This window comes from Tyto alba, unplaced genomic scaffold (assembly GCF_018691265.1).
Source record: "Tyto alba isolate M040663 unplaced genomic scaffold, T.alba_DEE_v4.0 Super-Scaffold_13, whole genome shotgun sequence".
Classification (NCBI taxonomy): domain Eukaryota; kingdom Metazoa; phylum Chordata; class Aves; order Strigiformes; family Tytonidae; genus Tyto; species Tyto alba.
The window spans coordinates 10,335,163-10,349,510 of NW_024881275.1; the positions used below are offsets into that span (position 1 = coordinate 10,335,163).

The 14,348-nt window shown below is 41.7% G+C and overlaps 1 protein-coding gene across 2 annotated transcripts in view; it reads right to left on the reverse strand.

The window, feature by feature from the left end:
• PLPPR1 (phospholipid phosphatase related 1) overlaps positions 1-14,348 on the reverse strand; it is a 134,531-nt gene that overhangs the window by 23,129 nt on the left and 97,054 nt on the right. For both annotated transcript variants that reach the window (XM_042788104.1, XM_042788105.1), the window contains one exon: positions 8,685-8,873. In XM_042788104.1, coding sequence (XP_042644038.1) covers positions 8,685-8,873 — 189 coding nt within the window. The remainder of the gene's footprint in view (positions 1-8,684; positions 8,874-14,348) is intronic.

The window sequence follows — 14,348 nt, forward strand, 5'->3', positions numbered from 1 at the left end:
TGAGGTGACATAAGATGATTCAACATAACTGGACTATTCTTGTGGTGCCATCTCTGGCACTGAATTTAGCTGACTGAATTTGAGGATCTTGTTTCCTTCTATGTTTAATGTGGGCTCTAGACAGTGAGCCTTGCTGTTCTCCGAAAATTCCATGTGGGCCTGGGCACCTAGTTCCAATAGCTAATCTAGCTGTGGAAAATTGAATGTGGTCTGAATAGCTACTCAAAGAACTGATTTTTTTTTTTCTCTGGTCATTTATGAAGTCAAGTAACTCCGCTGATTCTCATCATTTAAAACCTGATGATTCTGCATGAGCAGCATCCACATCCAGCCAAGTTGATTAGCCAGTCTCCCCAAATCAGTCACTGACACTTTTAAGTACCTTAGCTTCTGCCAGAACAGAATCAGCACTCCCAGGATTTGGTACAACTCAGTTCTAAATCTGAAATATAAATCTAGATACACAGATATGGGTGAAAAAGAAAACAGCAAGCAAACTACTTATTGTATTTCCGCTTGGGAAAACAATGCAAGGTTAATGAACTGCTGTATCATACTGGCTTAATTAGATAGTAGAAATGGCAAGAAAATTGCACTGGAGGTTGGGGACTGAAAGCAGGTGATCTGCAGTCTTGAGGTGATGTAGGCAATAAGGAAGCAAAGGTAGTGCTGCTGGGTGTGATTTTGTTCTTGGTTTCCTGAATGCAACAGCAGCTTAACTAAGATGAGGTTATGTTGCTTGGACACTCTTGCTGTCATGCCTTCTCATATTACTATTAGGCAAAAATACTACAATGATGCCTCTAAGCCCCAGTATGTAATAGAGATACCTACCTAGCAGTCATTTTTCCTCTGCTGATTTCAACCCGTTCATTGAGAAAACTTCTTCAATTTGCCCTGCCTTCCTATTACTGACTGTCACCAAGTACTTGCTCTTCAACTCTCAAAAGCCTCTGCTGAACATCCTTATTTCCTGGCTCGTCCTGAGCAAAGAGGCAGATAAAATGATCTGTCCCATTTTCCTCTTCAACAGACTTTTGTCCATGATAGATTTGGAAATGATAGTCCTTCAACTTGTGAACCGATAGTTTCAGACAGTGAAATACCACATTTCCCCTTTCAAGATCTCAGCACATGAGCACACAATACTCTCTGCATTCCTGTACAGATTACCAAGTTTGTTAATTTATCAAATTAATCAACAAAACAATGTAACTATTGCTTTTAAAGGGACACGGAATCTTTACATTTTCATCTTTTTTCCTATACACTTTCTGATGAGCTCACAGTTTTCTTTCCAATGATTATTTGCACAACTGTATTCTAAAAATAGATTGGTGTAAACAGCAAGAAGAGCTGTTTCTGTAAGGATAAACTAAGATAAACCATCCAGGAATTAATCTGGGTTACAACCAAGAGGAGGTTGAAGAAGAGCGGCATCCTGCAGCAGTGCTGCTGCAGGAACTATGCAGTGGGTTGAGGGTGACGGGCAGTCTTGAAGGGTTATATTCCATTTAGTATGTATCAAAAGTAATTATAGATGGTGCTGGCAGCCAAGTATGAGTCCAGCTTTAAGAATTTTGTTCCTTCTACTAGTTTCTCTCATTCAGGACTTTAGTCTTGTACATCAATTCAAATCCTCTAGCAAAGCTGAGGACTGTACCCCTGCTTTACTCCCCTGACAGGTTTTAGCTTACCTCTCCTCCAGTAGCCAAAATCTGTGTGAAAGCTGCCACAGTTTTCATTTCAGCTGCAGTTCCACACAGATAAAGAATGAGGAGCATTATATAGGGTGCACAGAAGAGATGCAGGAAGCGCATTTGTGCCCAAAGCCTGCGACTGCCTGAAGTCTCCCTGTGAAACAATGTCCTTTTGTTGCTTTTCATGAAAAAGTATAACTGATGGCATTTCCAATCATAGCAAGATGATGAAGATCCCATATTGGGAAGAATTATGTGAAGTACAGACGGGATCTGTCTTTTATATGCATTAATTTTACATTATTGTGATTTCTGGAAGTTTTTAAATCTTTCAACTTGTTTACTCTAACAGCATGCTTGTGACACAGTCAATCCTTGTTAGCAACACTTCCTACATAGAAACCACATCCAGAGGCATGCTATTACACACAAAAATCTCTGGCAACAAACAAAACTGAACTTGGGTCTTGGGACATCATCACTCTCAGTTCTGGGCACGTTTCAGCAAGCTACATGACATTTCCTGAATCCTCTGTATATGTGGCTACATTTTTAATGTCACAAATAGAAAGAACTAAATTGATTCAATCAAGTCTGTGCCATTCAAATAGTAGCTAAGGGGGAGGAGCAGATATACAGAAGGCACTGGCTGTGAGACAAGCTATGTGCAGAGCACTCAAAAACAAAGAATTAAGCAGATGAGAGTTATGGGGCTCTTAACCCCAATCAGCCAGTTTCAAAACGATTCCACGCAACTATCCCTGTGAAGAGCAGGTCCGTTCACCAAAAGGTGACCTTTGCAAAGTGCTCCAACAGGTGTTTCATCTGCACTGCCTCGCACTGGGGCGAAAGCAATTCTGCCCTTTTGCATCACAGTATATCTGAGGACTACATTTGCACAGCTGCCTGCTGTTGGAGAGACACTCTTCAGCCTCTACATGGGGGCTCATGGCTCCATTCATCATTAGTTAAAGAACAGAAAATTTTCACTAGCGCTACAGAATGCAGAGGCACATAATCACACAGTGATTTAGCTGGGAAGGGGCCCCACAGCCTCCAGTCCAACCCCTACTCAAAGCAGGACCAGCAATGAAAACCACAATTTGGATTCTAGTCTGCCCAAAACCCACAGCTGCTGTATCATTGCGCTAAAAAAACCAATTTACTGTGGTAAAACTGTCTAAAATAATTATACTGAAGTTCTAATCAAGATAAGAAATTCCCCACAGCTCTGTATTGTTCCTCAGAAGCTGGCATGTGACTGGGCCCATTAAGAAGTCCTGGAGACACTGGCAGTAGAAGCGCCTGAAAGTGTTACACCAAATAAACAGGGTGTATTTATTGTTTTTCAGAATGGTGTGCAAGTACCTGAATATAAACATTTACACAGGCTAACAGGCACACCTTTTGCCCCACTCCTACATAGCCCAGCTTGTCATTCCCTACTTCACAAGCTGCATCATTGGCAAGTCTCAAAAAGAGGGAGACAAGCCACCACTCACAGGGGACACCCGACAAGCAGTGGGGCTCTCCCTCCAGCCTCACCCTGTGAGCAACCCCAGCTCTGTTTCCCAAAAATAAAAGGAAGGTGTAGCCAAATGTCCTTGGAGATCCCCTTCTCTGGGACCAAGCTGAAATGGAGGCAAGCCCTGAAAGCCAGGACCACATGAGCACCATGCATGGTGCATTTCCTTGGAAGAAGGACATATCCTTCCTTAACAAGGAGTAAGGGACTCTCCAGGCATGGACACTGACCTCTCCTCCTCATTGCTGCCCAGCCTGCTGTGCCGGCACAGGGGTGAAGCATGGTAGGTAGGAGACTGTAGCACAGGAGCCTGTGTCTTCTGGCAGCATCATAACCAGCAGAGCCTAGGAATTTCTGCCTGAAAAAGCTGGGAAGAAGCTACTGTCAGAGAGCTTTGAGCTGCATTAGCTGCTTTTGGTTTTCCTGGCATCTGCTGCTGAGCTGCCACAGGGGAATCAGCCAACACAGGCAGAAATTCCCTGGCTTCCCCTCTAGAAATAAATCACTGTAATAACATGGCTGTACTAAGCCAAAGGCAAGAAAGCAAGGTGGCAGAGAGGATACGAAAACCATCTAAAAGAATGATGTTCATGAAGCCTGGGATGTAAGTGCAAATCACAGAGAGAAGTTTGAACTGTTCCCTCCTGCTTCAAGTAGATTTGATCAACCCTGTAACTCACCTTCTAATTGATAATGAGACCAGTTTGGTTTGGCTGATTCCAACATTATCTGAAAACCAGTACTTCTTTGCACAAATTAATAGGACTGGCCAGTTAACAATTATATGTGGGCTGCCACTTCCTCCCTGGAAATGGAAGTAAAGAAGCTGAAGACAGCATGAAAACAGTAGTGGCAGTTTCTATTCTACTTTAAGGAAACAAAGAATTGTGCCCTTGAAGCTTTCTACTGTTGTTCAGTAGTATTCATTTCAGTGAGACGGCTCTGCTCCCAAGCCTCTCTGCTTCTCTCAGGTGAGCAGAGAGATCACAATGGATGGAGCAATGCAAGCAGCAGGTCTGAACTCTGGAAGGATATTTTAGTTTCTAGTACCAACTGGGGAATCGGCTGATTTGCAGTAACCTCGTAACAGGGAAAGCTAGTCTTGAGAGACACTAATGAATGTGGCAGAGTCATTGCAGAATATTTTTGTGGAAATGGCTTGAAAATTTTACGCTTGTGCAAAGTAACTTGTTCCACTTCAAACATTATTTTCATAAAGTTCTCAAACTAGCAAAAATTATAAGAATTATTATTTCTTACCCCTCCCCACCTCAATATTTTGGACTTGACAGTGCACTGAAATATTATACTTTCTCCCGGGCTGTGCATAACATGCTGCAGTTGGACAGGTCACTTTAAAGCTCACCAGACATGACCATGGAACTCAAGCTCTGGTGCTTAAATCTACATGCTACTCTTAATTTTTACATTCCTTATCACAAGAAAACCAGCTGAGTAAAATACCTGTGCTATGTTTACCTCCAGAAAAAAGTTTCCATTCTAAGACCTCTAACTCTGAAAAAAAAAAAAATGCAATAATCCTCTGACTAATTTCACCCTTCCTGAAGTACCCATAACCACCAAAACGAGGGGCTGTCTGTCTAAAACTCTGCAATGCAGATGTCAGCTATCCAAATGTGAAAACATGTTACTTTAGGCCACCTGAAGCCTAAGACAAAAGCAGGTTTTGGAAAGTTTGAACCTTTTGATCCTTTGAAATGCAGCAGAGGCAACGACCAAAGTTCTGTGCCATTCTCGCAAGGCCACAGACTTGAACTACAAATTCAGTACAAACCAGACAAGATTCCGGGAATCCCCCTCTTCTACCAGTGCCAACAGCAAAATTTAATACTTGGGTCTGAAGATGTATAATTTAGGGGATAAATCATTAAAGGTGAAATAAAATGGTCAGTTGTTTCTTTACAAAACCCTCCAAATTCTTCCTTATATAGGTGCAATTTATTACTAAATTCACCATATCCTACTACTTTGCTGCAAAGATGCTAATACCACTGCACTAAGAAAATTAAGAATGAATAAGGCAGATGAAAGCCCTTGACCTATCCTCGGTGGAACATTTGAGAGAAAAATGCTTTTCACTGAATGGAGTCAAGCATATATGATTTTCATTTATTTAATAGTGTTGTCATGAGATTCAGGCATCTCCCCTTGCAAGAAACTCTCATTAACAGAGACTAAGAGGTTATCAGTAGGAGCATTAAAAGATTTGTGTAATTGTGATGTATGATGATTAACTACCCAGTGTAGCAGAAATAAACGGTTAAACAGAGTCAGCAGCATCACGTTTCAAGAACAACAAACCCGCAGCAAAACAGGCTAGTGTCATTTATTGTGCCACTAAAAGTGCAGGGAAATGCATATTCAGTGGTACCAACTCACAACAGCACTTCGGGGAGTGTTGTCAGGAAAGAAATAAAATACATGCATTTGTTTTCCCCATGGCCACTGTCACAGCCAAATGACTGGGTCACAAAGATATTCCATTAAATTCACAAAGATGTTCCCTTTTGGCTTGCAAGCATCATAACGCCTCACAGCTATGCTTGACTCCTCTCCAGACCTGTGCACACAGGACTGCACGTAAACACTGCTCGTGTCTCAGATGAGGGAGCCTGTACTGACTCCTAGACTACGTTCAACAGCTCCAGAAACACTGCTAACTGAGGTGTCAGGACACCACCCAATATGCAGGCAACACAAAGAGATCACATTCACTAATGTAAATCCTCTTAGCCAAACCAACCAGTTTTCTGTCAGAAAGTGAAACAAGTGTCTTGCAGAGGAGAAACAAGAATCTGTAAGGAGGGACTGGCATTACCTTCGACTTAAGTAATTTCTTCACAGTGGAGCTGCAGGGTATCCGTGATTATGCCCGACAGCAAAGTGTAGAAAGTGAAGCTACAACTTAACCCACAGTGAATCCATGCAAAGCTCCCTCCCACAAAGCACAGCTGTGGGGGTTCTTTTGTTGGTGGCTTTTTTCTCTTTTTTTTTTTTTTTTGAGAGAGAGAGAGTATAATCATCACAGTATAAATAGAAATGGCTGTACTTGCTCCTTTCACTGAAATCCTTGGGAGATACAACTGGATCAAACATCTCTTCTCAGGCTGTGACAATCTGAGTGACAGGCAGCACTCGTGTGTGCCAGATGACAGCAGAGGATACTCACATTCTGAGTGGTCTGACCAGCAGTGTCATGCAAGGACAGAGTTTAGGGAGCCTCCAAGCTCACTTCCTGTCTCATTTACTAGCTTTCTATTAACGATCATTGCCAACACTCAGTCTGCAGAGTCAACTACTAGCTGAAGCAGAAGTCTGAAAGGAGAGGAAAGTCTCTCAGACAAAGATGGGAATGAGATTTAAAATTAAATTGCTCATATAATACATTGTGCTGAGCACCAGCCAGGGGGATATAAAAAGATCCCTCTGACATATGCTCTGGTTGAAGATTAGCCCAATAGTAAGTAATAATACATTAAATAATATATTAATAATACAATACTGTAATACAAATGATGCACATAATACATTAAATAATGTATTAATACATACTACATTAAAAATTGAAAGAAAAATGTTTTCTCAGTAAAGTTTGATCTATTGTTTCCTTGAGGTTATATGTGGAGATCACAATGAAGTACAGTGCACAGAGCCCTGTGCTGTGTCTGACTATGTCTCTTCTAGCTGAAGCAGTATAGCCAGTGTGATGACATAGCATATCCCAAGAAGCAGAGCTTACTATCATATATCCAGCACTGGATCCAATCATCTAGGGTGATGACCCAGGCTAGCACTTCTGTGCAGCTTGCCTTGTATTAGTCATACCAGCTCCACACAGCACTAAGCTGAAGGTCTCTTCTGCACCAAAAAACCTTATTTGACATTCACCACAGTCTTTCATTCCTTGTGTTTAACATGGGCTATGGCAACTACAATAATAGCATTGTTCATCTCCTCAAGAAGACTCTAATTCAGCTTTTTATAAACAAGAGTAGAAAAAACTTCTTGGGTCACTGAACAGAAAGAAAATGCCAATACAGCGGAGCAAAACCTGAAATCCTTTTCAGAGCAAGGATTTAAACAGAAGATCCAAATAAAGAGCAACACTTTTATTACCACTTACCCATCCAATGCCGTATCACTGAACCAAGGGACAAACCTCCCACTAACTTCATTGTTATGGCATCAAGGCATGGTAGTGACACTCAATCTCCCTTTACAAACACTGCCTGTGAAAGTAATTTCCCTTAAAAATGGCACTATGTTTATGGGGGCAGGAGTTGGAGAAATTAGTATTTATTTTTTCATTTGCAAATCATCTATCACTGCAGAACAAAGTAAAATTAAAGTCTTACATTCAACTGAGTTTCAACACAGAAAATAACACTGTTACTGCAGAGGATTTTCATAAATTCATGATGTAACCCAATTCAAAATGCCTACTTGTTTGTGTCCTGTACCAAGAACTATAGCCTCTTCTGCAGATCCCTTTCACATTTCTTACCACATTCTATATTACACTGTTTCATGCATTAAAATTACTGCAGACCAAAACTTAAAATGGACTATAGTGGAGCATTCACTTTTCACAAGTAAATACATCATGTACAGCTTGAAAGGGATGCAAAACAAAGTTAATGTATTTCTTTATAATTTGTTTTGTAAAGAGAATGAAATAAACCAAAATAAAGTACATAAAGACACAGTCTAATAGGAATTTATCAATTACAAATGCAGCAGGGCTGGCTATTTGTGAAATTTGCAACTTTCTGCACAGAAAATGTAAAAGGGCCAAAGTTTTGCTAATCAGTGACTACAATAATCTGTTAGGAATTGTATGCATCCAGATGACTGAATATCTTCATGTGCTCAGAAAAGGTACGCTGCATCTTACTGGTTGGATAGTAAAAAAAAAAAAACACGTAAAAGATGTTAAGTGGATGTAACTGCCAAAAATAAAGAGATTATAAAAAAAAGAAAATAGCATTAATATTTTTCTTTGTATTGAGCATCTTTCTGATCATCTAAGCCTTCCAAAGCCCTTCAACAGTCCTTTTAATATAGCAGCAAATAATCCTGGATATAATCTATGTCCAACCCAGGTTTTACTTCAGCTTTATCCTGTTTTCTTACTTCCACTAATACATCACCTTTGCATTAGAGCCCCTCTGGAGCCCAGGCAATTCACAACTAATCACTGAAGTGAGCAAGCTATTGTAGAAGGCTTAACAAGCTCTACCCCTCAATCCTGCATTGTGATTACCTCAGAATAATTACTTCTGGAGATAACTGATGAAGATCATAAGGCAAAACAGAGACCTGGCTAAGTGTAAATCAATTACAGCTGAAAAGAGAGGAGAGCAGACAAAGAAATTACAGGACTATTGCTATTATTTATGGAGAAGTCGTGGAGAATTCAAATAATTTCTTATACTTACAATAGCTGTTGGAGTTGAAGCCAGCACACAGTAGAGCACAAGAGGTGAAATGAAGCTCTCATCCTCTGTTCCAGGATATGGTTTCATCAAATTGCCATCCTGACAGAAGAAACCTTGGATATGCACCTGAAAAGTATCTGTGCACTCGAAGTAGTAGGCGAGCAGAACAGTCCCAGCCATGATGACAAGCTGAAAATACAGCATGGTCACACAGAGACATTAGTTGCGTTTTTAACAAATGCAGCTATGCCTTTGAGCCACTCAGACCATCCTCCCTTTATCGTCACCCCGACAGCCCTTGAACTAATGGTGTGTGAGTGTGTGTGTTTCTGCGTGCCTGCTTTGCAACATCTGTTACATAAACCTTTTGGCAAACAGCACTAATGAACGTCTCAGATAGGAGTGGGTCCCTAACGCAGCTTGTAGAGGGACAGGAGCTTTGACAGCTACTTTATAAAGGGCACGGGAGTGTCAATGGCAGCAATGATCAATGAAAGCTAGCAGGATGAGGGGCAGCACTGCAGGAGCCAACAGTAGAGACAAGCTGAAACCTGTGGACAGTGGTAGGGAGCTGGAAAGGATTATTACAAAGGATAAAGGAAGCTAAAGCCAAAATGCTTCCCTGCTGCAGCTGTAAACCCATTTTGGGGAATGCACACCCTGTGCTAATACAGACGAGCGCTCTGAGGCCCAGATGAAGACTCATCCAGAGGGAAACCTGACTCCTGACGCTCACCTTTCCTTTGAGCTGTTGCTTAAGAGTAAAGCTTTAGAAGTCTACTCAGAAATCCTGCCTCCCTGAATAAGCGGTTGAGGCTACTGTGCATTGCCTGTCTTCCCTACTCCACCACAACTGATTCTGAAAAAGACTCTGGCTTGAGTCTGGGTCTTCATCTTTACACATACAAACTGCAAGGAGCTTTTCTTGTCTCTTCTTTGGTAGTTTACAGCTGGCTAGATGGGTTGGGTGGAAAACCTCAGCTACCAAATTTTTTTGTATATATCCACAGTTATTGTACATGAGAGTTGTCAGTGTCTGTGTCAGCTTCCCACACTGCTTCAACAACATATCTCAAAACCATCTCACAAAGGCTGTCACTAATCTCACCTCATGAAACTAAGCAAATATACTAGGTCATCATTCTTGTTCCCTCTCTGCCAGACTGCAAAGGAAATCTCACATTACAATCCTCATCATTTACAAAAATATCGGTATTGATTTAGAAATTATGACAATTACAGGATTGGATTCAGAATTCTCCTTATAGAAACTAGTGCCTCCTGCCACTATTACAAAAATTGTCACATATAAAAGTTATCTTGCTGCACTATAGAAAATAATAATAATAAAGAAAGTGAAAAAACAAACTCCAAAGTGGCTTGGTTTTAGTATTTTGCCTCCAAGAGTTCTGCAGCAAAACTGTGTTTCTGTGAGATTATTGTAAGAACAGACCTTCAAAAAATAATTTTGGCAACTCCGTCTCAAAGACAGAAAAGTTATCCATGCATTCCTCTGGCCTAAAGTTGCATACATGCTCTGACACGCAAGACAACCATTAAAGTCATCATATATTTGAGTGCGTGTTGGAATAATATTAGAAAAAAACATGAAATCAGAGAAGTCACTGATGAAAGCAGAAGATAACAGAATCAGAATGGTTGAGGTTGGAAGGAACCTCTGGAAGTCAGCTGGATCACCCCACCTGCTTAAGTAGGGATACCATAAGCCCATTGCCCAAGAACATGTCCATATGGCTTTTGAGTATCTCCCAGGATGGAGACTCCACAGCCTCCTTGAGCAACCTGTAAGATAGACTTAAGCAGGGCAAAGTGAAGCCAAAGTTGAGAGATTCTGCACCCACCCTCATTTTTTACCTTCAAAATTACCAATGTAATTTTGTAGGCAGATTCTAAAACCCACAGATCTATTCCACCCCTGGAAAACACAGCCTGGATTGTTTAATGTTTTTAACTCAACCTATTAGCTCTATGGATTCAAACATCAACTTCTGCTGATTACAAAATTATGGTATGAAGTGAAATTTATATAGATAAAGCACATAGCCCCTTTTTAGAAGCTTAAGCAAGTAGGAGTTTACATAATTATTTCCCCAAAAGATGCATATTCTCTCTTTCTTCCACCCTGATTTACAGCATGAATATAATATAGCAACATAAAATATTAATCAAGCATTTGTTTTCTGAAGATTTTAGTTCTGATGATTCAATAACTTGAAATCTATACCCATAATGAATTGCAGATAAACTAACTATGTATGGTCAGTACAAATCAGTTGCTCTCTGCTGCTCGTTTCTACTCACACTTTTCCTATGTCCTGTGGTATCTGCTGGAGATCGCTGGAACTAGATGGAAACTCAAAAGATTTAGTCTGTGTACCTTTTTCTATTCAATATCTACCTCTAAAGGTGTGTTAACAAATGTATTCTCTCACACAATTTTATCTGGATTGTATAATAATAGCTTTAGATAGAACCACTAGAGTATTCAATTTCTTAAGTGTGTAGCTGAAAAAGTACTTAGTTTTTTCAGTTTTCATTGTTTATCCTGACATTTTCAAGACCTCATACTTGCCCCAAAGGATTTTTTTTTTAGCAAATGTAAAGCATGATACTGTTATTTGTGTATACCCAGAGACCTCTACAGCATCCTAGATGAGTCAGTGGGATTCCTTATAAATAAACACAGTCCTATAATTAAGGACTTAGAATACTTGAATTTAACTCCCTGGGCAGCTACAGATCTCCTATCAACCTCAGGCAACTCAGATTTATAAATTAACATCAGGGGAAGGCAGTGACACTATCACTAGTGTCGGGGGCAGCCTGGTCTCTCCTTCTAGCAGCAAGGACGTGCTCAACTTGGCGTCTCGTAATTTGCATACTCTGTAAGCAAACTGTTACACCCCTGGGGCTAAGGACGATTTCTTCCAGGAGGGCTGGTTTCGTAACTAGAGATAAGCACGTGCTATAGAAACAGGAGTAGAAGTCGTTAAGGAGAAGAATGCTGTGAGCTAGCAGAAAATTAACTGCAGAAAAAGTCAAGCTGACCTTAGACGTTAGCCAATCATGAGCTCAATTTTTGTAATATGTATTAGGTGATTAACCATTGTGCCAATCAGCTTAAAACACGTGTCTCTCTTTGTCTGTTTGGAATATAAAATCGGTTGTTGTGTTCAATAAAGTGGATCCTGACTTGCATCGAGCTGGGTCTCCGTCTCTCAATCGCGGCAAATTGGTGACCCCGACGTGATTCGGGATTAAGAACCACCTATCTGCGTGGCATGCTGCGAGTCCCACAGAACTTTGAATGAGCTGCTGAAAGGAAGCAGGAGCCGGCATTAAGAATCCCTCCGGAATTGTGAGGTGAGCTGTGGGAGACATGGGAAGTCAGGTGTCTTCCCCAGAGAGGGACGTGTACGAACTTATGAAAGCCCTTCTTGAAAAATATGAAAAGAATCTCTCTGGGCAAGATCTTAAGGTTATGCTCAAGTGGGTACAAGTGAAAATCCCCACTGTAACTGCTTCCAGTATATTTACGACTGAGCTTTGGGATGACGTGGGGATTAAGCTGTGGGACGCGGCTACAACAGGGAATGCTGAAGCACAGCGCATGCTCCCGTGGTGGAAGACTATCTTTGAAACTCTGAAGGCTCAGGAGACCGTTAAGAATAAAGATACTAAAGACAGGAAAGGTCTCCCGGTCGATAAGAAGACCTCGGAGCCTCTTGAGGTGGGTGCCGCCAAGTACCCCCCAGAGGATGATCCTTTTGATCCAGGACCAGTGGACCCAGAGGAGGAGCCAGATCTCCACCCTCCCGATCCCCAGGACGTATGGGCAAATATTAAACGACAAGCTCTGAAAGAGGGGGACTTGCAACTTGCGAAAAAAATAGTCGCTCCTGTTATCTATCAGGGGAGGGGGGCTCAATGGGAGGCATTATCCTTCCCTGTGGTGAAGGAGTTGCGCCGTACTGTTACCGAGCATGGCCTCTCTTCCCCATATTTCGCGAGTTTGTTATCTTCTGTCTTAGATTCTTATGTCATGACTCCGCATGATCTCAAATCTCTCGCACAGTTGCTGTTAACCCCCACACAGTATTCGCTATGGGAGTCGCAATGGGGGAGGGGACTCCAAACGCATTTTTAGGAGGGGCATGTAGCCTCTGTTAAGCCCTTTGTGCTACCTGTGCCTATGATCTTATGGGGACGTGATGTACTGTCACAATGGGGAATGGCTATTCAAACGCATTTTTAGGAGGGGCCATTGAGGTGCGCGACACCCTGAAATTAACCTGGAAAACTAATACCCCTGTCTGGGTGGATCAATGGCCCCTGCCGATGGAAAAGCTTCGCGCCCTGGAAGAATTAGTTGATGAACAGTTATCCAAAAGACATGTTGTGCCCTCTGTAAGCCCCTGGAATTCACCTGTTTTTGTGATTAAAAAACAAACTGGCAAGTGGCGCCTGCTCCATGACCTCAGAAAAATTAATGACGCTATGGAAGACATGGGAGCCCTGCAACCAGGGCTCCCTTCTCCCACAATGATCCCCCGGGACTGGTCTCTGACAGTCATTGACCTCAAGGACTGCTTTTTTAATATCCTCTTGCATCCAGAAGATTCTCCTAAATTTGCTTTTTCAGTTCCAAGCGTCAACATGCAAGCTCCATTGCAGAGATATCAGTGGGTTGTGCTACCACAAGGAATGAAAAACAGTCCCACAATATGCCAATGGTATGTAGCCAAGGTCCTTAGCCCTGTTAGAACAAAGATGCCCTGCGTTTTATTGTACCATTATATGGATGATATTCTAGTGGCAGCACAACATCACGAAGTCATGGAGGAAGCTGTAGCCCTTGTCATAACTGCTGTTAATTCAGCAGGTCTTTGTGTTGCGCCGGAAAAGGTTCAGAAAATACCACCATGGAAATATCTAGGCTGGCGCATACGGGCTCAAACTATAGTCCCACAGCCTTTACTAATTCAAGCAGATGTGAGGACTTTGCATGATGTGCAGAAGTTGTTGGGAACAATTAATTGGGTCCGACCTTTGCTAGGAATTTCCAATGCAGATTTAAGTCCTTTATTCGACCTGCTTAAGGGGAGCACAGACTTATGTTCCCCTCGCGCTCTCAACCCTGCAGCTGTTGATTCCTTACAAAAAGTTGCTACAGCTATTACCTTAAGACAGGCACATCGATATGCCCCTGAGTTACCTTTCCTTTTAATCATTTTGAATCCTGCTCGACAGCCTCATGCCTTGATATTTCAATGGGACTTGCAGGAGTCTGACCCGTTGCTTATCATTGAATGGGTATTTTTACCGAATCAACCCACGAAAACCATCTCAACACAGCATGAAATGTTTGCATCCTTGATTGTCCGTGCCAGGCGGCGCTTGTTAATGTTGTCTGGAATGGACTTCACTTGTATTTATTTGCCTATGGTCAGTGATTATTTGCAGTGGCTTCACCAACAATCGGAAGCCTTCAGTATAGCGATAGCTGGTTATACAGGCCAACTCACTTCTCACCCACCTTCTCATAAATTGTTTAATGCTAATTTCCAGCTTGTACCTAGACCAAAGAGGAGTGACCAGCCTTTGCAAGCTCTTACTGTTTTTACAGATGGATCTGGGAAGTCC